A 23,278-nucleotide genomic window follows, 5' to 3' on the forward strand; every position below is an offset into this window, starting at 1 on the left:
ACCGATGAGGGGGTACTTGTGCATGGAGCCCATATTACACTTTTCAAGAAAACAGTGAAAAACCATGAACAAGCTTTTGATCCTGAAACACGATTTCGTCAATAGAACTCTTTTATTTCCAAAAATCAGTCAGTTGGCTGATTGTGGAAATCACCTACATTTCTTGATTTCTTCTAAATGACAGCAAGCCAGACGGAATAATTTGACGGGGTGTTTGGTACTATTACAATCTTAAATCCCAATAAGATTTTGACAATAATTCGGTAGGCTACTTTTGGGATAAATGCAAATGATCCTAAATGCATTTAAAGCAGTTTATTATAATCTGAGAATAAAAGATCATAAAATTAACTTTTAAATTGTAGCAAAATGGAAACAAATATTAGCAAACATGGATACACAGCTGTGTATGCACCTTAAATGGTGTCCATACATTTGTTCAAAAATAAGGCCTATTATTAATTATATCAGGCTTCCAGTGGTAAAAATAAATGGCGTGTTGTATGCTTTCGTAAAAAGTACCGGGATGAGAGCAATATTATGTCAGTAAAAAGTACCCGGACAAGGACAATATTATTTTTGACATTGTCCTCATCTGGGTGTTTTTAACAAATTTCGCTGGCTCCCGCACAGTCAAGAACGTAGAAACTCACAGTTGTCATCCAGTCAACAGAGCGTATCGCGCGGCACCGTCGCGTGCGGATGTAACCCGCAGCAGGATATGCGCACTCTTGTCAACAAGCACAACGTCAGCTTCGAGTGGCTTAAAATTTACTTCAGTAAGTAAAGAATATTCGACAAAATTTGAGAAGTAAGGACAATGTCCTGAAAATAATGTATTTCTTGCGGATCAAGTAAGCCTGGTATAAATAATACAAATAATATTGGAGGGCTTTTTTCGGGGGATACAAGAATATATTGCCATAACAATATTGCACAAGTCTTTGACTCAAGCAATATTGTTATAGCTCGTGCAATATGTTTCTGTATCCCCCTCAAATCCATCCAATTATATATTGCTACTCGTTGGCAGTTGAGTTTTAAAAAACTTGCCAATATGAGAAACAAAAGTGTCATGATTCACTCTGATTTTCCCCAAATATTCCAACCTTTGGTCATTGGTGGTGCTTTATCGAAATTTTGGTTTTTTGATCGGTGAATGATACTGTACTATATGAGTGCTTGTCACCACAGGTTTCGGTTGGAAAAAGTTGCATTCTTTATTTTATAACAGTGTATCAAGGCCTCCTGTGAATTTTGTGGCTTTTTTTTTTTTTTTAATAATATACATAATTTAATTTAATTGTAATGTAAAAGTTTTGGTTGAAAACCTTGTTTTTCTCTCTTGTTGGAGTTGCTGTTTTAAAGAAACATGTAGGGCTTTACCATTTCTGTGCATGACAAAAAGACAGCAAAACCTTTATGGGGAAGACATATTATATTATGGATGAATTATACCCATATTTTGTTTGTTCTGTCTTGAAGATTGAAACATTTTCAGCAGTACTTGCAATAGATCCTGTAGGATTGATTAAAATTGGTGTTGAGTACATTTCAATGACCATTTGAAGTGTTATCAGGCCAAATTATGAAGCAATGACATCTATTGCAATTTTAAAGACTGCCAAGTTCTGCCAATAACTTGTCAAGCTCATTGTGGAAAATATCTTCACCAGTAATTCTACATGGTCAAGCCAGAATTTTCAGTACACCATTTTTTTCAATTCTTGTTACCTACATATTTATCAATTGTGAGATGATTTCATAAGTGTTTGTCATGTACTATCTAGTCAACAAACTTCAAAACTGTCAACTGCTTTCAAAATCTGGCAATGTGATGTCCCATTTTGTGGGGGGGGGGGGGCAGTGGAGAATGTTTGCAAAGTGCCGCAAAAATGTTTTCAACAATATTCTCTGTCATTTATGAATATATTTTTTTGGTGGGGGGGGGAGCTAGTTCCAGTCATGAAATAATGGTGGTTTCAAAGTCCCCTTCCTGTCCGTTCCGTTCCCCCCTCTCTCCCCCCCCCCCCCCCACCGAGACACTACTTGTCACCGTCAAACCTACCCCCACCCCCCACCCCCAACCCCCACCCCACCCCCACCCCTACCGAGACACTATTTGTCATGGCCGGGCATGCATTTCAACTGTAAATACTGATGCTTTGGAAAATTGAATTTACAACATGTACAAAATTCACAGTACAGTTATAGCATTCTACAGTATTTCTCAAGTCGTCCTCTTAAACACTGTCAAAACATCTTGCATTGTACAAACTTTGCCATATTATAAATGTACATATGCTCTGAATAATGTTGTAAAGACATATTTTTATGTCTCCGTTTAAAAGAAAAGTACTTTTTTCATCAGAGCACTTGCAAGGTTACCGTCAAATAGAAAATACAACTCAATTTTGCCATTCATCAATAGCTTTGCCCATTCATAAAAAAAATTCATCTTCCAAAATTATTATCAATAATAACATCACAAACTGAATTGCTTTGCTGTTCAATTAGCCACCCCTTTTAATTAGGATCATTTGTTTAATTTGTATCGTACTTGGATATTTTACATGCAATAAGAAAATCCATACGCACAATGAAAATGGTTTGCTGTAAAAATTGTAATAACAAGTATTGTTGAGCGAAATGTTTGACGTTTGCCTATTTTTTTGGTTGAAAAAAAAAAGACTGAAGTGCTGTGCTTTCATCAGTAGCTTGAAACAACTTTAGCTAGCGCACGAAAAAAAGGTGATTACTTCTTTTGTTGGTCTTTTTTTAAGATTTGCAAGATTGCAGCTGTTTTTTTTTTTTTATGAAGTTGTAATTTGAAATGGTTATGGTTAGAAGGTACGTTTTTTCAAGATCCGTTTGCGACATTTGTTGAGCTGATTGAAGGTTGTTATTTTGCCGTGATGTAAATCTGAAGAAGCAAGTATTACTTTTTTTCTGTTCGGAAGGGTACGTTTTGATGGAAAATGCAGATAAGATTTTTTAAAACAATTTTGTAAATTAAGTAATATTTATCTTTGATTTGTATTGCCGAGTGTATTTAATTCACACTAAAAGAGTGAAGTAGACCACTTTGTATTTCGTGCAAATTTATCGCCAGTTAGTGAAGACAGGGTACCCGACTAATTCTTCATTGTTCATATGTCTTCATTGTCGAATTTGCATGAAGTGCAAAATGGCGCCTATGCAAATGTAATATAAATGTAATTTACATTAAAATTTCAAAACTTCAGTAATTTTGAAAATTCTGAAAGTGCATTCTTGCGTGCAGGATAACGACATTGGAATATGATTGGATTTTTTCTCTTCAAATTTTGAAAGAGGAAGTAAAAGTGTTTGCCAACTAGATGCATTTTAACTACTTGCAAGTAACGATAGTCACATTTTAGATTTTTAGTGTGAGAGGTCGTTATATTTAAAGTTATGAAGAAAAGATTGCTGTTATATTTTGAAATTCAGAGATATAGTATTTGGAACTGACTATTCAGTGCTATAGTCGAGTCCACCCCGTCCGAGTCCTTGAAAATCGGGACTCGAGTCCAAGTCCGAGTCCAGACTCGAGTACTCCAGCACTGTGACAATTATAAGTTTAATTTCTGTTAACAGTTACACGTTCAACTTGTTCGAAATAGTTGAGTGGGGTTTGTGTAAACAAACTGTTCAGAGTTTTTCCCCAAAATAAAGCTGTCAATCTTTATTTTGTACTTTAGCCAAGAACCAAATCTAAAACCTACCACTCGCTTGTCCAAAAAAAAAAATAATAATAATAATAAAAGGAAAACAAAGTGAATATGCAACTTTGTTAGAATTGTATTATCCTTGTGATTTTCCACAAGGCCTGTTGACAAAATTACTTCAGCCTGAGCTGAATTTATTGAAGAGCGCCCCCAGCAGTCAGACTTTAGAAATGTTTATTTCTGCAAGAAAAAGACATTGCTTCCAACTAAAGTCAAAATTCTTCAAGCCTGCTTGCCTTTTTGTACAGCTCTGGAAACTGTTAAAACTTAGCATTGCAAAAAAAAAACATTTTTAATTGAAAAGGATTTGTGATGAACTCAACTACATGCAATTAACAGTGCTACATGCGAACTGTAACGAACAACAAAACCCCAGTGTTGACCAGGGATTTTCAGTCAGTAAATATATTGGAAAATTTAAATGATTTAAAGTCAGACCATGGATAATTGTACTATAATTCCTTGAAAATGCTTGTTGTGAATGTTCAACTCAATTTAATATAACCTCTAAACCTTGGCCTCATTGCAGTTTGATGTTCCTGACAACAGCAAATATGTGTCGTCATATCTCTGGAAGCCGAACCCAGAATCAAAGTCGTGGTTTCAAAAACTGCGTAGTTTTAGAAATGGATCCATGGCCAGTTCCTTGTTTAGTTGATAAACAGCGCCCTCATTTGATGTTATTTTGGCATAGTTATGTCATGTTTATAAAAATTAACAAATATGCTTTTATATAAACAAAACTTTGCATAAAACAAATAAGCTTATGTAAACAGAACTTTGCATATTATAAACTCAACTTTTGTGCAGGTCGATGGAATGGGCGTACATTTAAGTTATACAAGACTTCTCGTGTTCAGAAATTTATGCTGGTAATGAGTTACAAAACAGGTGTTTAATTGAATATCAAAGTGATTGCTGTGAAAAGTTATTGGTTCAGCATGTGATGAAATGTATGCTTTCATGTAATAAGCTGAACATTTTTGGAGAGTTCTTGGACGTTCTTGATAATAATCAAATGTATATTTTAATAGAAATAAGTTAACTGTACATTAGAGCCAAGGCTTTTTTTCCACACTGGAACTTGAAAGTGTAAACTTATGTGCAGCTCTGTGGACTATTGTTTGTGGAGAATTTAAAGAAGATATTAAAAAAAAGGTTTACAGAGAAATTTTTTTGGTATTTAATTGTGGTTTCTTATCACAGAAATGCAGTGAATGTGTTGTACTTGTCACAACTGTACGTCGACATCAAATAAACAATAATACTCTTAAAGGGAATGTTCAACATGTAGTTTGCTGCAATTTTCAGAAACAAATGGATTTGGAGGATTAGCATGCTATAGCAAATATTGTTAAACTGACTTGTTTCTCGTTTTGGGCTTGTACATGCTGGAAAAAAAACAAAACCAATGATGTTCTTATAGTCTGGTTCCCTGACCCCACTTAAGATGAAACGGAGCAATTTATAGACTTTCGGGAATTGTAAGGTCAGAGAATCAGTCTAGCAGGCTTGTACCCCTTCACAGGTGTGTAATCAATTGCAAAGAAAATGTGGAATAACTAAATATGAAAAATAAGGAGCAGTCTTTGAAAAAAGCCAGTTTTTGACAAGCATTGGAAAAATACAAATTTTCTTGAAAGTGTCAGCACACAAGGAGCCACGATTTTACAGGATACTTTAGACTGTCATTCCCTAACAATCCAGTAAGTATTTGTGATAATTGGATATTTCTTTTTTTTTCCCCCTTTTTTTTTTTTTTGATGTTTGCAAATGTTGTATGGGTCAGGCTTGTGTAAATTCCATACTCGTTTTTGACCATCACCACACCAATGTATTGATTTTATATCTATTTTATAAACACTGTATGTTCAGTGTTGTCCAAGTGCTTGTGAGACAAATTCACAAACTACTCGGGTGGGACTCGAACCCACGACCTCCTGCTTATGCCGGTGAAGGACAAAACCCCAAATTTATTTACATCACCCTCCTGACACAAAATTCCATCTTATGAATAGTTCGGTTGCGGTACCTGCTGCTAAATCAGATCCAGCCAGCCAGCCGACCCCGATGAGCTTGGTGGTCGAGCGGCAAGACGTCTGCACTAGAAAGCAGGATGTCATGGGTTCAAGTCCCACCCGGGTGAGTTTGTGATTTTTTTTTCTCACAAACACTCTCACAACATCAAGTATGCAGTGTATATTTTTGTTAAAGTTGGTGATGGGCTGAACCAGTTGAATGAACAGCCATATTTTGTACATACTTCAGTCAGCTAGCAACGGGGAGAGCCAGTGTTTATGGAGTGTTGAATTAGAAGTAATTTAATCCATGGCTTCTTAACCCATTAGCAACTGTACTACATCGTATTAGGTTGTGTTTATTCACTGATTATATCCAGCATGATTTGTGACAGAGCGTACCCCCCCATGTCCCTATAGTATACTGTATACACAACATAGACTATTGCTACCTAGCAGCCCCTCCCCCCTTCCCCCCTTCCCCCCCCCCCCTTCCCCCCCCCCTTCCCCCCCCCCCCCCCTTCCCCCCCCCTTCCCCCCCCTTCCCCCCCCCCCCTTATCTGAAATTAATGCCAGAGATTCTGGTAACACAATGACCAACACAAAAGAGGGGGTGGGTCCTTCTGTCACATATCTTGCTACATTTGTCACTGATGACACCATACAACCACTGCATGCTTGGGCAATTTTGGGTGCAACATGTACATGGAGTAATAGGCAGGACATTTTTGGGCGGTACAGACATCGAGTAATAGGCAGACCAATTTTTTCTTTTTATTTATTTTTTTTGGGGGGGGGGGGTGAGTTACAGTGAGTAAAAGCTAAGGGCACTTTCTGTGGTGGGCTAACCTTAGTGTGTTTAGGATTTTTCGATGCACCTTGTTCTTTTTTTTTAAATAAACAATATTGCAGAACAATTATTTCTCATTTTTAAATCCAATTTTACATTTTAAACAAGTTTATTTTGTTCAATGTCTCCCCTTTATGCTACCAAACTCTCACTGGAGCCTTTTAAAGTGTGCAAGAGTTTAAAACTAATGTTGATTAATATAAACACACCGATTCCCAACTTTTGAATATTTCAATTCAGTTAATATCCACAGAACCTAAATTACAGTCCACACAAACTACATATTCTCGACTGTATGAACTTTCACAGAACACAGGTAACTTCTGGTGATCACAACATATGATTTATTACAGATCTTGCCCGTACAAATTGTCAATTTAGTTAATTAATTAGGAATTAAGCAAGTAGTGTTCACATGCAACCAATTAACATATCAATTTTGATGAAAATCAGGTTTCATGTACTTATGAATTATTTTCATAATAATCAACTGGCCACACATTCACTCCCAATTGAGGTACAATTTTACACTAATTTTTGGTAAATTGTTGGTGTGTAAAGACTGATACTAAGACGGTTCTCAAGTTCTATATGGTTGTTTGGTTGGCTGTGTATTAAAAGACGACACTGCAATCAGATAAATAGCTGTGTAGGCTGTGCAGTTCTTAGAAAGCAAACAGAACTGTTAACTAAATTCTATTAAATTAAAGAAAAATCCTGAATATGATCTATTTCACCCCACAGATTGCGTTCATTTCAAGTGCAGAGACTTGACTCTGTGTCATAATTACTAAATTCTGTGGAAAATTATTTTAAAGTGTCGACAAATATACCAGGAACATCCATTAAAAATATGTGATATATATTTTTCAACATTCATAAAACTCTTTGGTCATGCTTGACATTTGTAAAATATTTTACCAGTCTTATACATATTATAATAAACAATTAGCTGAAAAAAAGTTTCAAACAAAAACAAAACAAAAACAAAAATACGGGAAAAATATAAGATGTGGAACAGCTGGTTTTAAATCTGCTAAAATAGTATGGAATCATGTTTTATCATTTGCCTACTTGAGTACATCGCAGCATTATTTAGCACCTGCTAAAATGCTTTGGTATTTGGTGAACAAATGTTTTGGTGAACAAATGGTGCAATTTTTGACATCACAGAGTTTTTGACTGTCCAAGTATTTTCCAACCTCAATAACTAACATTCATGCTAGGCGATAAAACTCATACCTACCTTGTTACTATTTTTGTTAAAATAAACAAGTAAATTAGAATTTTAATAATAATTTACATAAAATAGAATTCCTGTGAGTGTACCCTTAGGGAGACACTCTACCATAAAAAGTTATACCTGTGGGTAACTCACATTTCTAGGCAAAATGTTACCGTCGCAATTCGCAAATAGCCTACATTGATTCCTCGTATGATGCAAAACCTAAATTTACAAAGTTTGTTGGGGTAGGTTTAGTTAAATTAGGGTCAGGGGTCAATCAAGTTAGAACATTTTTTTGTGCACAAGTTTAACTGGTTAATTCGACCAAGTAGACATTTTAAAATGTCACATAGAAGACTCTATTTGAATTTTATTTTATGATCTCAATTAATGAATTCTGATGCAACTTGAATATTTGGGTTTTAAGAAGTAACTAACTCAGCTGATATGATGCGCAAAAAGAGATACTATTCTGGATTTAAAATAAAAGAAATGTTTCATCAAAAGCAACGCCAAAAAAAGTCCTTAACCCGACGACGGAAAAGCAATTAAGCGTCATATCTATATAAGGAAAATCCCACTAATATAATTAAGATCTAGTATATTATAGAAAGGGCAATCAATCATACTTGTTCTAATTATATTATATTTTGTGCTTATACACAGGTACGTTCTCGGCAATCTTTGTTTGGGTTCCAAATATGTTCATATGCTTACGGAAATGTTTACATCCGTGGAATAAAATTTAGGGACTTTTGCAACATTCTAGTGATTCATTTGGTTAATGAAAATAAGAAAAGGGGTGGGGGGAAATTTGGGGCGGGGCTACGTGTAGTTAGGGGTGTTATTTACCAGCACCTCACATAGAACCATGCCCGTTTACACTCAGCTGAATTCAATATTTGTCCATTGCGTTAGGAGATTGCGTTTAGTCCTTCTTGTCTGTCTTTTCCTTGATGTAGTCCTTGTACTGCCGGTCAGTGCCAAAGATCTTGTCCCACCAGGTGAAAGTGGAGGAATAATTGCCGTTGAAGTTCATGTGGTGGAAATCGTGGAATCGGGCACCTGGGTGTGGGGAAGAATGGAGGAATTTACTCAAGACGACAAGAACAAGAAAGGGTTTTTAACGTATAAGCCGAATTCAGTTTAGAAAAGCTGGTAAGTCTGTATCTTTGGATCAAGGAGTTATGTCATTTGGCCCTTGTTGAAAAGACAGAGAGCTTACAGTTACACTTGAGTTTGTTTCTACTAACGTCTTTCCCATAATCCTTTGCTGCAATCAAGACTCTCCCATCGCTTTCAAAAACCATGAACTTGTGGCATACCCATTCAATGGACCGTTGAACATTGCATAAACTGATCAAATAATAGAGCCAAGCAAAACTGTGTTCAAATCGTGAAGTCTGGAAAGGTTACAAAACAAATAACTCTCCACTCTCTCCGCAATTTCACCAAGCGCAAAGAACCCTGCGTGGTTGGCTCCTATATTTAGGGGTGTTGGTCAGTATTAAGACAAGACAAGTCATGGGCATGGTATCCTAACACAATTTTTAATTGTCTGTGCCCATTATATGGGTTTTGTAAGTCTAGGGCAAAACAGAGTTTGCAGTTGCACGTATCCAGGTTTGGTTTTCTCATGAGAAGTTGTGTTGTTGTCAAGTCCATCACAAGTCCTTTCAGAAGTATGAGTAACGGGATGAACATTGACAAAGGACTTGACACTGAAGGATTTGTGATGGACTTGCAGGGAGCTTGTGGGAACTTGTGATGGACTACAACACTGAAGAGAAGGCTACGGGTGCAACGGACTGAACGCATTACCAGTAGACACATGTGCACTGGTTCAAGCGATACTGCACGAAAAACAAACCTGCAGCGTTTTGCGTGAACACAAGGCATGTGACTGCAATGCCAAACTCTCTCTTTGTAAATCACCGAGGGGGTACTTGCGCACAGAGTCCAATGTCTTTCAAGACCTACCTCCATAGAATGGCAGCAGATGCAGGGGGCTCATGGGAATGTCGTAGCCACTGTGAACATCAATGGTTTCCAGGAGACGGACTACCATCCAACCCCACAGGAAGGCCAGGTGGTTCCCCATCAGCAGGATGCCCCACATGGTTCCCATGCCCAGAACTGAATGGAATGGAAGTAAGAACCACTGTAAGAATCCTCTTGTAATACAGGAACCATTGAAACAGATTTCCGTATTACAAATTTGGCCCATAGATTAACTACCAGTGTTTTCAAAGTCAAGTTTACTTAAATATGAACTCATCAAGTAAGAATCAAGCCCAAGAAGTACGTCTGTGCTGATTGGTTGCTATGAATAGGGAGAAATATGAAAAATTTGTTCCACATAGCTGTCACAGGTAGGCAAGAAATGTACACATTTTGGAAAAGGACTCGAAGGCAAGTTTGAAACATTTGGAAGAAACTTGGAAATTTTCAATGGTCTTCTTGTCCAAATACTCTAGTTTCTAAACCATACTTTTCTAAAAGGCCATGTACTTGATACAAAATGTGGAGTACTTCATGCTCAATTCCTACTACATCACCATATATTTCTGTGTACTTGTTGGACATGCAGGTTTGCAGTAAAGTCAGACATTTGCATGCTATGGTATGCTTAACCATGTCACCAGAGTTGGTCCAAATATTATGGTCACAATTATGATAGAGTTGTTGCCGAGTTTTGTAAAGTGAAAATGCATTGTTAAGCAACTGGGTTACTTCAGTTTTGCTGAAAATTCAAGACAAAGATATTTGTAATTAATATTTCCAAATCAGTTTCTAACTGATTACTTAATTTTCTTATTTTCTTTCTTCTTCTTTTTAGTAAAGTTGTAAAATAATTTAACAGGAAAAATGACTTCAAGACGTTTAACTGGTGTGCTGTAGAATTTAAACAAAAATCACTTTTCTAGATGTATTTGCTTTTAAGTTATTATATATAGGCCTACTGAAGTCAATCCGCTATTGCATAAATACATTGATTAATTAATCAGTTCCTCTAATTTTACTTATGACACACATTCTTATCTAATCAGATTATTACGATATCGAGATTTTGTTGCAAAACAGGTTTTTGTGCCACTTCACTCCTCCAAAAAAAACACCCTCCAATTATTAAGAAGTGAGTCACTTTGGTTAATGCCGAAAGTTACAAAACATTTACGCAACATCCTCTGTGCTGCCAGTATATTTACACTGAAAAACCTTTGAATGCACAAACGCAACCAGCAGATTGTTAGGCCAGTTACAAAATTCCTCCCCCACCACCAATCTGTTGTATAAATGTGGGAGCTGTCAACCTTTTGAAGTTGTGATTTTAAACAGGATATGCAGGTACCCTCAACATTTGCTAACACTCTCTAAAACCATGCCTCCGGAAATCCACGATTTGCATAAGTGAATTTTACGACTGACACAGTATCCTACCACAACCATCTTACATAAAGTCCAAAAATCTGGAGACTTTGTAAAAATTATACATCAATTTTTCATTGTGTTGAAGCCAGTTGAAGCAATTTTGTCGTGGTGGTTTTGACAGTTGGTATGAGTATGTAAACACCAGCAATCTCGGACCTAGGACAAAAGGGTTAGGGCACAAACGATACGTCCACGATTGACCGATAGTCCACGATTGAAATTCATGTACAAAACCAATGAGAGCTGTTGCTAAAAAGTTAGAGTACACACAAAGGAATGAGGATTAGGGACAATAGGGGGTCCACGATTGCCGGTGTTTACATAGATGGGCAAGTGTGTGGAACCACACTGACCAATTTTTATAAATTTATCAAGATCACTTTATGAGTAACAGAGTTAAACCTGTTTGCGAATGCAACAACATAAAAGCTACTTCTTCTTTGTTTTTGGATGATTCCAGACAATGAAAATTTTAAAAGAAAGTGGTTCATTGAAAAATAGACTAAAGTAGTTTTTTATATACAGAAATATACGGGTAAAAAGTTGTCAGGAGTTAAAATAAAATCAAATTTGTTTAAGAGCACAGGAAATTCATCTTAAAGGTTCCTAATAAAATGGAAGCTGAGTTAGGGTTAAAGTTTATAGCTGTGGTATGTATTGTTGGATTTTTTTGCTGGTTGTTGGCGAACATGTTATTGAATGCAACACTAAAAGTCACGTAGGCCACAAAGCTATTTCAAAAATACCACCACAAGTTCTCTATAAAAGTTGTTTTAACAAGACTTTGCTGCGATGGCCACTGTTCAAGTATTTCAAAAGATACAGTAAGATGTAAATTGACAAAGATCTGTAGCAGTAAACCTCACTTTTTCTTTAGTTTTCTTGTGGACAATGGCTCATCTTCTTTTTTTGGAATCTCCAAGTACCAAAAGAAATTTCATACAAAGGACATTTGTTGACATATTGGAGATATGGCAGATAAAGTACTGTATATAGCATGCCACCCTACAAAAGTGGACTTTTGGAATATTAAGCAAACAAAGAAACAAAGACAAGATAAGCACTTCTTTATATTTGGGATAAAAATGGGAATGATGAAGACAAAAATAGACATAATTATAAATACTTTTGGATTATGTAAACATGCAAATGTGATAATTTGTTACAGTTATCTGTTTGATTGATTCATTTTCTAGGTTTTTTGTGTCAGCTGCCTGTCACAATTTGGATTCAAATATTAATTCTGTGCCAATCGAAAGAAACTAAAAAAAAGCCTTGTTGAAAATGCACAATAAGTCTCTTCCTTCGAAAAATAATGATGTTTAAGTGATTTTTGTGTCCCTTTCAGGATTTTTTTTCATAAGAGATACAGTGAAATCTCGATAAGTCAGACTTCAGGGGAATGGGCTCAAATTTTGAGTTAAGCAGAGTTTTGAGTTAGCAAATGGATTTTCCTTTCAACAACAATTGACGGGAATATTTTCTTAATTTGAGTTAGAAGGGTTTTCGAGTTAGCAGGTTTTAACTTATCAAGATATCACTGTATGTCTAAAATAGGCCAAATTAGTATATATTCAGAAAATCAGAGTGTAATTTGTTGCCCCTTTTGGAGATTTTTATGCAGAAAAGTTCAGGAAATGCATATCTCTTTTCTTTGTTGACAAGAAGATGGTGTAATGTATCGATATTCAACATTCAGCATTCCTACAAATGTGATTTTGGTACATGTATTTCCTTGAACACATTGCACATTTGCAAGCATTTATCAATAGTTTGCATAACTTTTCCTTTTCGCGTGCAATCAACCCCTATTCTTAGCATGCATTTGATATTCTATAACGGGAAAAGGATCTACTCAGATAAACCTTAACTCCACTTATATATACCGGTATCACTAAAATTTCGCAAAGTTTATAACTTACTCATTGTCTCCGCAGGATGAGCGTATTCAGCCACCATTCCGAAGGGAGCCTGTTTCAAACAATGGAAACATTGGAAATTTGATATTATGCTCGACATCCTCAATGTTTTGTTACTTTTAAATGACATTTGTAACTATGTAACTTTACGTTATGACTAAGAATGTTAATGGGTCACTTTTGGTCGATAAAAACTTATGCCCGGTTTGTTTTTTTCAGGCTAGCATACAAAAATTGTGCAAAACTAAGATATAGGTGGGGTCAACCCAAATAGATTGTGGTCTCAGACTGATAAATGTTACAAATTAACTTCTTGGAATCCGGTATTGTTTGAATGATTGCAACATTAGCTCTTTCGATGTAAAATTTAGTCGCACATTTCATGCCCTTATTCAAATCTTTAGACTCTGTTGTGCCGGTTTCAAACACGAATAAAAAAATAATAATTGGAGATTAAAACACTCAAACTGACCTGGAAATTGTGGTGGACCTTGTGGATGTATTTGTAGATTCTCTTGTCGTGCAGGGCTCGGTGGAGGAAGTAATGCCAGGTGTCCTCAATGACGAGGCAGGCGTAGAACTGGGCAAGCAACACATACCTGAATACAAACAGAACGAGAAACATTAAAACTGAGTAACTATCCTTAATTTCTCAAAAGTGGCTACAGCTTCCACTACAAATATAGAAGCGGCTGTAGCCACTTCCCATAGACATGTGTGTTACTGCTAGTCATAGCCAAGTAAATCGGATGCCTTTCTTTACCAAGGACTTGGTGCTAAAAAGCAATAGGTAGGCCTAAGTATCCCTTAAAAAAATCTTGTAAGTACAGGTTTACTTAGAATTGGATGGATTTTATTTTTTGCACTCTCATTTATATACCGACTTTGAAAAAAATTATAATAAATTTGGAAAGAAACAGTTTCGCTTCCCCCCTTTTTTTGGAGGAGGGGAGGGGGAAAAGGGTGTTATAAAATCAAAAAGGCATGCAAACACTTGAATTTTACAAAAAGGCCTGTGTAGGCTATTGATAAATAGTGCAAATTACAAGCTGACACGCAAGAACCAACAGATACTGATGATCACACTTTACTCCAGTTATCTGAATATAAGCTTGTGACTTGACATGACACTGAATGACTTGTAATTGACTTGTTGCGACTTATGATGATTTCTGATCACTCCTTCTGTAATACAAATCTTCTATGATACAAATCAAATCTTCTGTGATACATATCAAATGCTTTTGGAGGCCAGTTTTTGCTACATCTAAGACAAATACAGGGGGAAATCTTTGTAAAGACTTATTACCAGGCTGGCATCTTATCCCACTCAAAGGGAATGCTGAACATCTCGCAGTAGAGGTAGGAGGCACAGATGATGGGCAGCTGGATGAACAACTGACTCATCAGCAGCAACTTCACGCATTTCCACTGGTTCTTAGCAGTCTCCGGTTTGTCCTAACACAAATGATTTCAAGGTTTTCAGGTACCATAGATTAACAAACTGGTCATCTGATATTGGGATGTATGTATGTGTGACAAAATTCAGTGTGGAGAAAAAAGTGTGTGCGGGTAACCAAAATTATCTTTGTGTTCATTAACAATTTTGTCTTGTTTGAAATAGGCTTAAAATCATTAGAATTTTCAACTTGATAGTGAACTCCAATTTGAATTTAATGCTGTACATATATATGTAGCTTAACATTTAGACAAAAGCTTTGCAGATAAGTACAATTAACAGGCACATAAGCCAAAAATCAGCCGTCAAAAAGTCTACCATTTGACTGGCAAAGCAAAACGATCACTGACTGAACCTGATGAACTCCCCCCCCAAAAAAAAAAAAACCATTAAAAAGGTTTAATACATTAAAAAAAAAAAGGATCTATTAATTTCTATAAGAAAAGACAAACACAATTTCCAGAAAAAATAACCCAAGATAAACCAGAAAGTGTTATTTTCAACATATACATGTACAAAAATAATAACTGGAGAATCCCTATAAATATTTCACCAGAGGCACATTTTTGGTTTTCCGAACACAACATTCATCCTTGCCAAATCCTTCAACTGGTTGATTAAATAGCCTATATCTGAGTTTATCTGTCATATTTGCTTGCGTAACTAAGCTAGAACAATGGCCAGTCCGTGCTTGTTATTTAAACTGCGACATCAGATGAACAGATTAGCGCGACTCTGATAAAGTCGTATTCAGACAGACCAACTGAATGCAAAACATCTCTGAGTTTAATCCGCTAACGGCCCTATTATATTTGTTATTTACAACGATAGCCAAGTTTCACATTGGTTTTTTTTCTCTGACCCAAACAAACCACAAAAGTATCAGCAAAAAAAGCACTCAAATACAAATATAATTTCCAATGACACGTCAGCTACACATGAAGTGAAGTCATTTCGTTTCAATTCATTTTATAGCACATCTCAAATCTGATACAAAATTCCTGTCATTTCTACATTGTCTTCTCTTAAAGGGTTTCTTCAGGCTTTTACGAGCTCACATTGCCTAAGGTGCTTTGAAGGAATGCTTGATTTAATTAAAAATGATATATATTTCATTTAAAAGAGGAAAATGAGGATCTGCCATTGCTTTTGATTGTCAGATTTGAACATTGGGAAAAATCCAGAATTTATTAATGTTCTTTTTTCCCAACAAGTAGGCCTAAGTACTTCCTTTGTAACAGAATTACAGTGAAAAGTGAGGGACAAAAGTTCATAGAAAATTCTTGAAGAAAACTTAGTGTCTATGTAATTGATTACAAAATTCAACTCACATTTTGAATCTTGAACCTTTGCATGAATGGCAAAAACTGACAGAGTATTGAGGGTGTGCTGATCAGGTAGTAAGACAGCTGCAAAAGAAAAGAAATAGGAATATCATCAGAATCAATCAATTTCAGAAAGCGTAACCATACCTTTGTCTGAAATGGGATACTAAATGAGATATTTTTTTTTAAATGAAAGTCCCATAAATTAAATGAAAACTTGAAATACAAGGAAACACATCACTAATTTAGTACTGTCACAGAAAATCTAAACGAAGTATGGGCCCATAATTATGGACAGTTGCAACAGGGTGCTGAGATTGAACTTTTTGGTGCTTACTTGAACACTTTTACTTTTGAACATATTGTTGATAGCACACCTTGCCAACAATTTTAACCAATTTAAAAAGGTATAATTCTGACAAGGAAAAAACTTTCCAGTTCATTTCTTCAATCAAGAGATTGGTTTCAGTATATCAGATTTGAACCAGCCAGCCGACCCTGGCAAGCTCGAGTAGTAAGACAGCTGCAGTAAGCAGGTCGTGGGTTCAAGTCCCACGCGATTGAACTTGTGAATTGTCTCTAGCAAGCCCTTGGAAAACACTGAGTAGGCCTATTCCAGTATACACTTTTTGTGAAATTACATCAGTGATGGGCAAAACCCAATGCTGAATTCATCACTTTTGTCAAGATTTTCATGATTTATTTTGAACTGTGCAGTCAAATCTTGTTTAACACATTAATATAATTAGGCCCTAAATATGCATTATATTTGGTGTTTGAATTTTAATGAAAACACAATTAGGGCCTATGTAGCCTATATATAAATAATCAGTTGGACAGAATGTTGCATCCTGACATCACTTTTTTTCATCATATATTATCTCAATGAAGGTCAGTTATTGCAAAAATGTTGAAAAAACATGAATCTGGGACTGAGAGACATTTCCATTTTTGTTGGAAAATACTAAGAAAATACACTCAACTCTCCATAGACTTTGTATTTGTACACAACCAAAGAAGTGGCGCCTAGATACTTCATTCTTTCCAATCAGTTTTTAATAAGGGAATAAATGTGTGCCCTGGAGGTTTTTATCACTCTGTTTAAGACCACTTAGAGTCTGGGTGCTGATGACTCTAAGTGGTCTTAAACAGAGTGATAAATACCGACGGAGCACATGTTTATTCCCATTCATAAATACCTTTTCGGTAAAAAAAAATCATATAATTCGTTCAAAACATCCCCATTTTGTTCAACAAATTCACTTTATGCTTTTTGAAACATCCCTCTTGCAACATAATGGAGTGTTCAGCTGGTGAGTAAGATGTAAACGACCCTTTTATGGAGATTGATGCGCGCGTATCATGTTCTGCGCGATGTCGCACAGAACGCACCTGGCGCGTTGCGTTTTGAATTTAGAACTATACAATTCTGACTCCCTGGTAGTGTTGCGCATGCCTACGTGAGGATTTCGAACGTTTAACCAATGAAACGATAAGAGGCACTGGATTTTTAGGAGTCCACATTTTATTGTGACACTGGAAAGTGTTTAAGACCAGCTAGCCATGTCTTTATCATCCGTTTAAGACCGGCCACGTGACGGGCTCTCGACCAATAGGAATGCGTAAACTGTCTTAGGTATTTATGAATAAATAATAATAAACAATCACTTTTATTTGAAGGCTGGCTTTCACTGAAATAAAAAATAAATATAATTACAAAGAAGTCAATTGGTCATTAAATTAATACATTATGCACTTGGCAAAGGTTTAGCCTACATTTCTTTTAAATCATGATAAAATAATAAGCACAACCAATTCAAAGTGGATAACTGACAACGAATAATTTAGGTCAGCTGAATCTTTACCATGTGCACCAAAACCGAGCCCAAGGTAGCGATCTGGAAGCGGGTGTAGTTGTCCGTCATGTACGTCCAGGCCATCTCGACGGGCGGCTTGAGCGGATTGCCCGGTACGTAGTCCCAGAACTCGCTTAATCTCATGGTTCCGATGATGCCTTCTTCGCCCATGGTTGCCTTGGTTTCTGACAAGTTTCTACCGAGAGAAAAGTAGGACCACTCTTACTTCAGGTACTTGCCCACCCTTGCCGGTTTTGGACTGCTGCAATTTTGCGAGTGCAGAGGAGAGAAATATCGACCAGTTGCAGCCGCCTAAATATAAAGGAAACAACCGGCAAACTGTGCGTGATCACTAGATACACAAAGCACAGCGCATGCACAAGAATCACCTGATATTTTGTGTGTGTAAAAAACCCTGGTAGTTTATTTTTAGCCCTGCGGTAAACGCGGCTGGCCTAGACGAGAAGAGTCCATTAAAGAAAAGGAACAAAATAACCTCGGCCTTTCTGCATTTGCATTCGTTCACATTATAATATCTCCAGATACATGATAAAATCATATGTAAACTATCTCATGTATAGGATTTTGCAATTTATAGATAAAATGATATTATGCAATCTTTTTTTTTTAAAGATTATTCCATTTTATAACTGCATACGTTTTTACCTCTCCATAAAATGTAGTTATCCATGGTGTCCCACAATCCTTTGCGCTAAACAAGATGGCAGCTTCCATGAGCTCCGGAAACTCAACAAATGGCACCAGTTTAACACTGTAATCTAAGTCGTCGAACAGGGTATCGGTATATATTTTAGCATCATGGGAAAGAAGAAGAAGAATAAAACACCCAAACCAATAGCGTGTGAAAGCATTTCAGTGAAGAAGAATGCGGAAGGCACCGATGTACGAACAGGTAAGACGGAGCTCGAACTCAAACGTTCAAATTGTGCGGAGCCATGAATAGCAATAGGCAATAGGCAGCATGCGCTGCCTAGCCTCGGCCTCACTGGCCTAGGCCTCACTGGCCTAGGCACTTGATTCGGCGATCGTGTATCTAGGGGCCCGGTTCCTATAAAGGGAACAAATCCACTTTTAAGTTATTTGACCTACCAAACTAGTTGGCGACATTAAGAACATATTATTAGATAAAGCCAAATTAAACTTTAAAGGGCAGGGTTTTGAATTTTTGAGGGAAATGTGGGGGTAAAATGACGATGACAACGACAAAATGCAACACGGAAATATAGATGGTGATCACCACGCGATGTACCATGAACACGCATACAATGAATGGCAAGGCACCAACCGTAAACCGTGTAGGAAAATCGTAATTTCCACCCCAAGAAACTCATCAAAATTGGTTTTTAAAGGTGTCATTATATTGAGAGAAGTCTGCTTTATGCTGAAAAGGTCATTTTTGAGTAATAAAATCATCCTTGACTCTAATTTGATCGAAACTAAACAGGGGCCCTACTCTACACGATCGACCTTGATTTGTCGTGCAACTTTTTCTGACCACTTCTGGTCATCTGATTTCAAAAACTGCAAAAGGTTTTCAACTTAAAGCCAGCCTGACATCTTGAAAGTAAACCCAGGTTCAATATTAGAGCCAGAAAAAAAAATCACCGAAAGTGCCTACTCGAGGGAGTCGAGGTTGTGCGGTTTAAATAAAACTTATAACTGGCAGAAGTGAACAAATCCCTCAATTTTTTCCGCTGTTGCACTGGCACTTCCTCTAGACATGCACACTTAACACAAACGTCATATATACAAATTATTATAATAAATTATCGTGGCTCGATAGGAAATGTAGGAATGTGGGTATGCTGTACTTAATCTAAAACTTGTTAAAGAGAAGTAAACTTGGAAATTACATGTTTAGGCTGATTCCCGTCCCCTGAATACAAAGTCACAATGATCAAATACTAAAACAAGTTTTACTCTTGGCCCCCTGATTGACAAATGACTGACTTTTATTTATCGAGTTATTTTGTTTTCATGGTCCAAACAAGTTGCCCCAAAGAAATACAGGTTCCAAACGCCCGATGGGGGAGCAGATGCCAACACAACAGAAGACAAGAGTATTGCCAAGGTCTTGTTACCGGCTAAGATAGAGAAGGCAATTGTAGAGGAGATCCTGAGGCACAAGAAATTGTCCGACGGCCTCGGACCTGTCTCCAAGAAGATGTCGGCTAAGAAACTCACTGTAAGCTGTGTCTTTATGTTGATATTTCAGAACACAACTAAAAGGTCAGATGTTACACAGGATAGTAGTGCAGCGGTCCTACTAAAGCGCGTCAACAAGCGTCAACAAGCGTCAACAAGCCTCAACGGTCGTCAACGAGCATCAACAAATTTTGTATAGGTTTTTGAACATTAAAAACAGCTTTATATGGTAGAAAAAGCAATAAAGAACATCTTCTGCATATCAATTAAAGTTACAATTATTTTAAAACTTGGGGTTTTTTTATGCGAAATGAACGACGAATTTGTCGATAAAAGTTGGCCGCCATCTTGTTTGGATGGCGCTGTAGACTTCGCGCATGCGTAGTATGGCTCTGTACACTTCACGCATGCGTAGTAGGGCTAGCTACACATAAACAAGATGGCGGCCAACTTTTATCGACAAATTCGTCGTACATTTCGCGTTCAAAAAACCAAGTTTTAAAATAATTTTAACTTTAATTGATATGCAGAAGATGTTCTTTATTGCTTTTTCTACCATATAAAGCTGTTTGTAATGTTCAAAAGCCTATACAAAATTTGTTGATGCTCGTTGAGGCTTGTTGACGCTTGTTGACGCTTGTTGACGCGCTTTAGTAGGACCCTAGTGCAGCAGTGCGTATGCTTTAAAACCATACAATGTATGTGTCAAACATAACTTTCCAGAGGTGAACATCTACTCTTCTTGCATGGGGTCCATAACTTTATTGCTTGTCAGGTTCTTACCCGATTAAGCCAAGTTCACCATATTTCAAGCCATTTCAAATGTCATGTAGCATCAATTTACCAATGCATTCAAAGATGAGGATTTTCATCAGAAAACAGTTGTTAATTTGAAAACCTGGGAAGTGGAGCAAGGAAAACCCTACTCCATCATTTTGGCCCATATCGGTTAGACTCGGCACATAATTGCTGTCACAAAGGTCGTCCCCGTGTCTGAAAATTGAAAGTATTTTTTTTCATGGGGATCTAACTGTGTGGAAGTAACGTCCATCCTAAGTCGATCACAAGTCCAGTCAATAGTAAGTGAGTCCAGGCACAAGTAACAGGGTTTGAACAATAATTACAGAAGAATTTGGTTACATTTCATTTGATTAATTAGCTTGTGACTGGATTAGAGACAGAATGACTAGTGATGGACTCAACTACATACGTGTACAACAATGAGATCTATTTATGCAGGGGAAAAGCCCCAACTCCTTTGCCCTTGGAACTTTCAGACATTTACAAAAAAAACCACTTTTATTGCAGCTGGGATCTGCTTGGTTTTTAGTACTCAATGTCATTATTTTCTTCCGTGCAGGACCTCTACATGGCATTATCTGACGTTGGTTTCAAGCATGAGCAGATCACAGCAGCTATGAGTAACAATCTTGGTCAGGGCGGTGACTTGCATTCTGCACTGGACTGGCTGTGCCTCAACCTCCCAGATAGTAAGACCTCTTTGGGTTTTTATTGTATTTTTTTTTTGTAAAGCCAAATATCCTAGATCCCCAAAAAGCTATCCTACATTGTGGAGTGCCATAGTCCACTGTTTACGGTGTTTGACTCACGTGTGACGGTGCGTGTGTTCAAATCCTGACAGGGAACGTGGTGGTTGTGTTCTTGGGCAAGACACTTTACTGCAATTGCCTCTCTCCACCCAGGAGTATAAATGAGTACCAGTAGAGACCAGATTGTACTGATCTCAAGCTTCTGCAGAAAATGTTTCCGTGGCCTGATGAACGGGGGTAATGTTGTGAAGCCCTTCAAAAAGAACACACCCAAAAGATGGCTGCAGTGCAAACAAATATATAGTATAAAGATGCTTTTCTGTACTCGGTTATCCTTTACGTCTGAGGACTTTGAAGAAAGGGTTGCATGAGATAACAATAACCCTGAGGACCTGAGTCCTTGGTTCTCGTTGACAAAACTTTAAGTCATGTAAAGAAAAAGTTGAACAATAGGAACAACAGAAGGGAACATATGGGTCCTCGGAAGTACACTAAAACCAGATCAATGATGCTTATGTGTGCTCTGGCCAGGACTGCATTGTGAGGAAGTTTGGGATTTTTTTAACGAAATTTGGCCTAGTTGTGGGGACATTTGACTATCACCAGGTCCCCTAAAACCTATGTTACAAACTGATGTGTGGTCCCCACAATTATGGCACAAGTATGTGTGTACATACTGCATACATCCTGAGGACATGCAGCAAAACAAAGAGAGAACAACATATTCATTGTTGTCCTCAGACTTACATCTTTTGTTGAGAATGGTTTTCGAATGTAACTCTGTGTGCTTAATCTATGGGAAATTGTTATATTATAGGAACAAAGGGAAACACAATGCCTTGTCCACACATAATGGTAAGGTACGACTGGGTGTTTATAAGGTGTTTATGTGAATCAGACAATCAGGCTGTTATGGCTGTGAAGGTGTGTATGTATTCATTCATTGACTTGTAATTGACTTGATTACACCTGCTTAATATTGTACTTGGCTAATTCTGTCTATGTTTGATTCCAGATGAGTTACCAGCAGGATTTGCTGGCACATTCCTTGAGGAGGGGCGGGAGGACACCAAGGAAAAAGTCAGGATGCCATTCAGGGAGGAACAGAGAACAGAAGATGCTGGGCAAAGGAAAAGGGAACCAGACCCCACTAAAGAGAAGGTATGGCCATGTCTGACTTACTTGGCTATGGCTATCAGTAACACACGGGTCTATGGGATGTGGCTGTAGCCGCTTCAATAGCCGCATGTTCAATTGCAAGCCATAGGCAAGTGATTTGGGTGCAACTTTTAATCATTCAAACAGGGTCCAATTTCATTGAGCCGTTTAGCAGAAACTAATGCTTAATACATTTTTGTGATACGCAGAATACCAGCATATTTTACATGTTCGGTGGTTCAACTGCCCCCCAATGTGGTAGTTGAACAGTGTGAAGGCTCCATGCGCCAACAAAAGAGGGTGCACTTTTACCACTGTTGAGAGCCCAGTGGACAGGACACACAGCGTGTGTGTACTGTTCTACACTGGTTGGCATACACACAACTTCCTGAATGTGCCAAAGCTAATAGCCAAAGCGTCTTCGCGTGAGCGTCAGGCGTCACTGGCGCGCGAATACTTTCAAATTTAACTTGCAATGATCTTCCAGACTAATCTCCGCCCCTAGCAACTTTCATTCGAAACGGATCATTCGAAATATGCAGTGGATGGACCGGAAACCAGTCTAGGTCTT

The 23,278-nt window shown here is 37.4% G+C and overlaps 2 protein-coding genes across 2 annotated transcripts in view; one reads left to right on the forward strand and one right to left on the reverse strand.

Annotated features, from left to right (window-relative positions):
- Positions 1 to 8,751: 8,751 nt before the first annotated feature.
- LOC119720076 (methylsterol monooxygenase 1-like) lies at positions 8,752 to 18,234 on the reverse strand. The gene is made up of 7 exons (XM_038189598.1): positions 17,843 to 18,234; positions 15,984 to 16,061; positions 14,503 to 14,651; positions 13,666 to 13,792; positions 13,197 to 13,245; positions 9,823 to 9,978; positions 8,752 to 8,907 (listed from the first exon to the last, which is right to left on the reverse strand). Exons 1-7 carry the CDS (start codon positions 18,002 to 18,004, stop codon positions 8,771 to 8,773), a joined length of 858 nt encoding a protein of 285 aa, XP_038045526.1. The 5' UTR covers positions 18,005 to 18,234; the 3' UTR covers positions 8,752 to 8,770.
- Positions 18,235 to 18,516: 282 nt separating this feature from the next.
- The window catches only part of LOC119720074 (ATP-dependent RNA helicase DHX29-like), a 29,294-nt gene continuing 24,532 nt past the window's right edge, over positions 18,517 to 23,278 (forward strand). The window contains exons 1-4 of the mRNA XM_038189597.1: positions 18,517 to 18,746; positions 19,846 to 20,039; positions 21,360 to 21,489; positions 22,565 to 22,710. Coding sequence (XP_038045525.1) covers positions 18,653 to 18,746; positions 19,846 to 20,039; positions 21,360 to 21,489; positions 22,565 to 22,710 — 564 coding nt within the window. The 5' untranslated portion in view covers positions 18,517 to 18,652. The remainder of the gene's footprint in view (positions 18,747 to 19,845; positions 20,040 to 21,359; positions 21,490 to 22,564; positions 22,711 to 23,278) is intronic.

This window comes from Patiria miniata, unplaced genomic scaffold (assembly GCF_015706575.1).
Source record: "Patiria miniata isolate m_02_andy unplaced genomic scaffold, ASM1570657v1 HiC_scaffold_9, whole genome shotgun sequence".
NCBI lineage: Eukaryota > Metazoa > Echinodermata > Asteroidea > Valvatida > Asterinidae > Patiria > Patiria miniata.

Bases quoted from the DNA above. Each gene is read 5' to 3' on its own strand.
- LOC119720076 (XM_038189598.1), bottom strand. From the start codon at position 18,004: ATGGGCGAAGAAGGCATCATCGGAACCATGAGATTAAGCGAGTTCTGG. The intron at 16,062-17,842 runs GTAAAGATTCAG...TTTCTTTTGCAG, and splicing joins GCTCGGTTTTGGTGCACATG to CTGTCTTACTACCTGATCAG. The intron at 8,908-9,822 runs GTAGGTCTTGAA...CCCCACACCCAG, and splicing joins TCTGCTGCCATTCTATGGAG to GTGCCCGATTCCACGATTTC.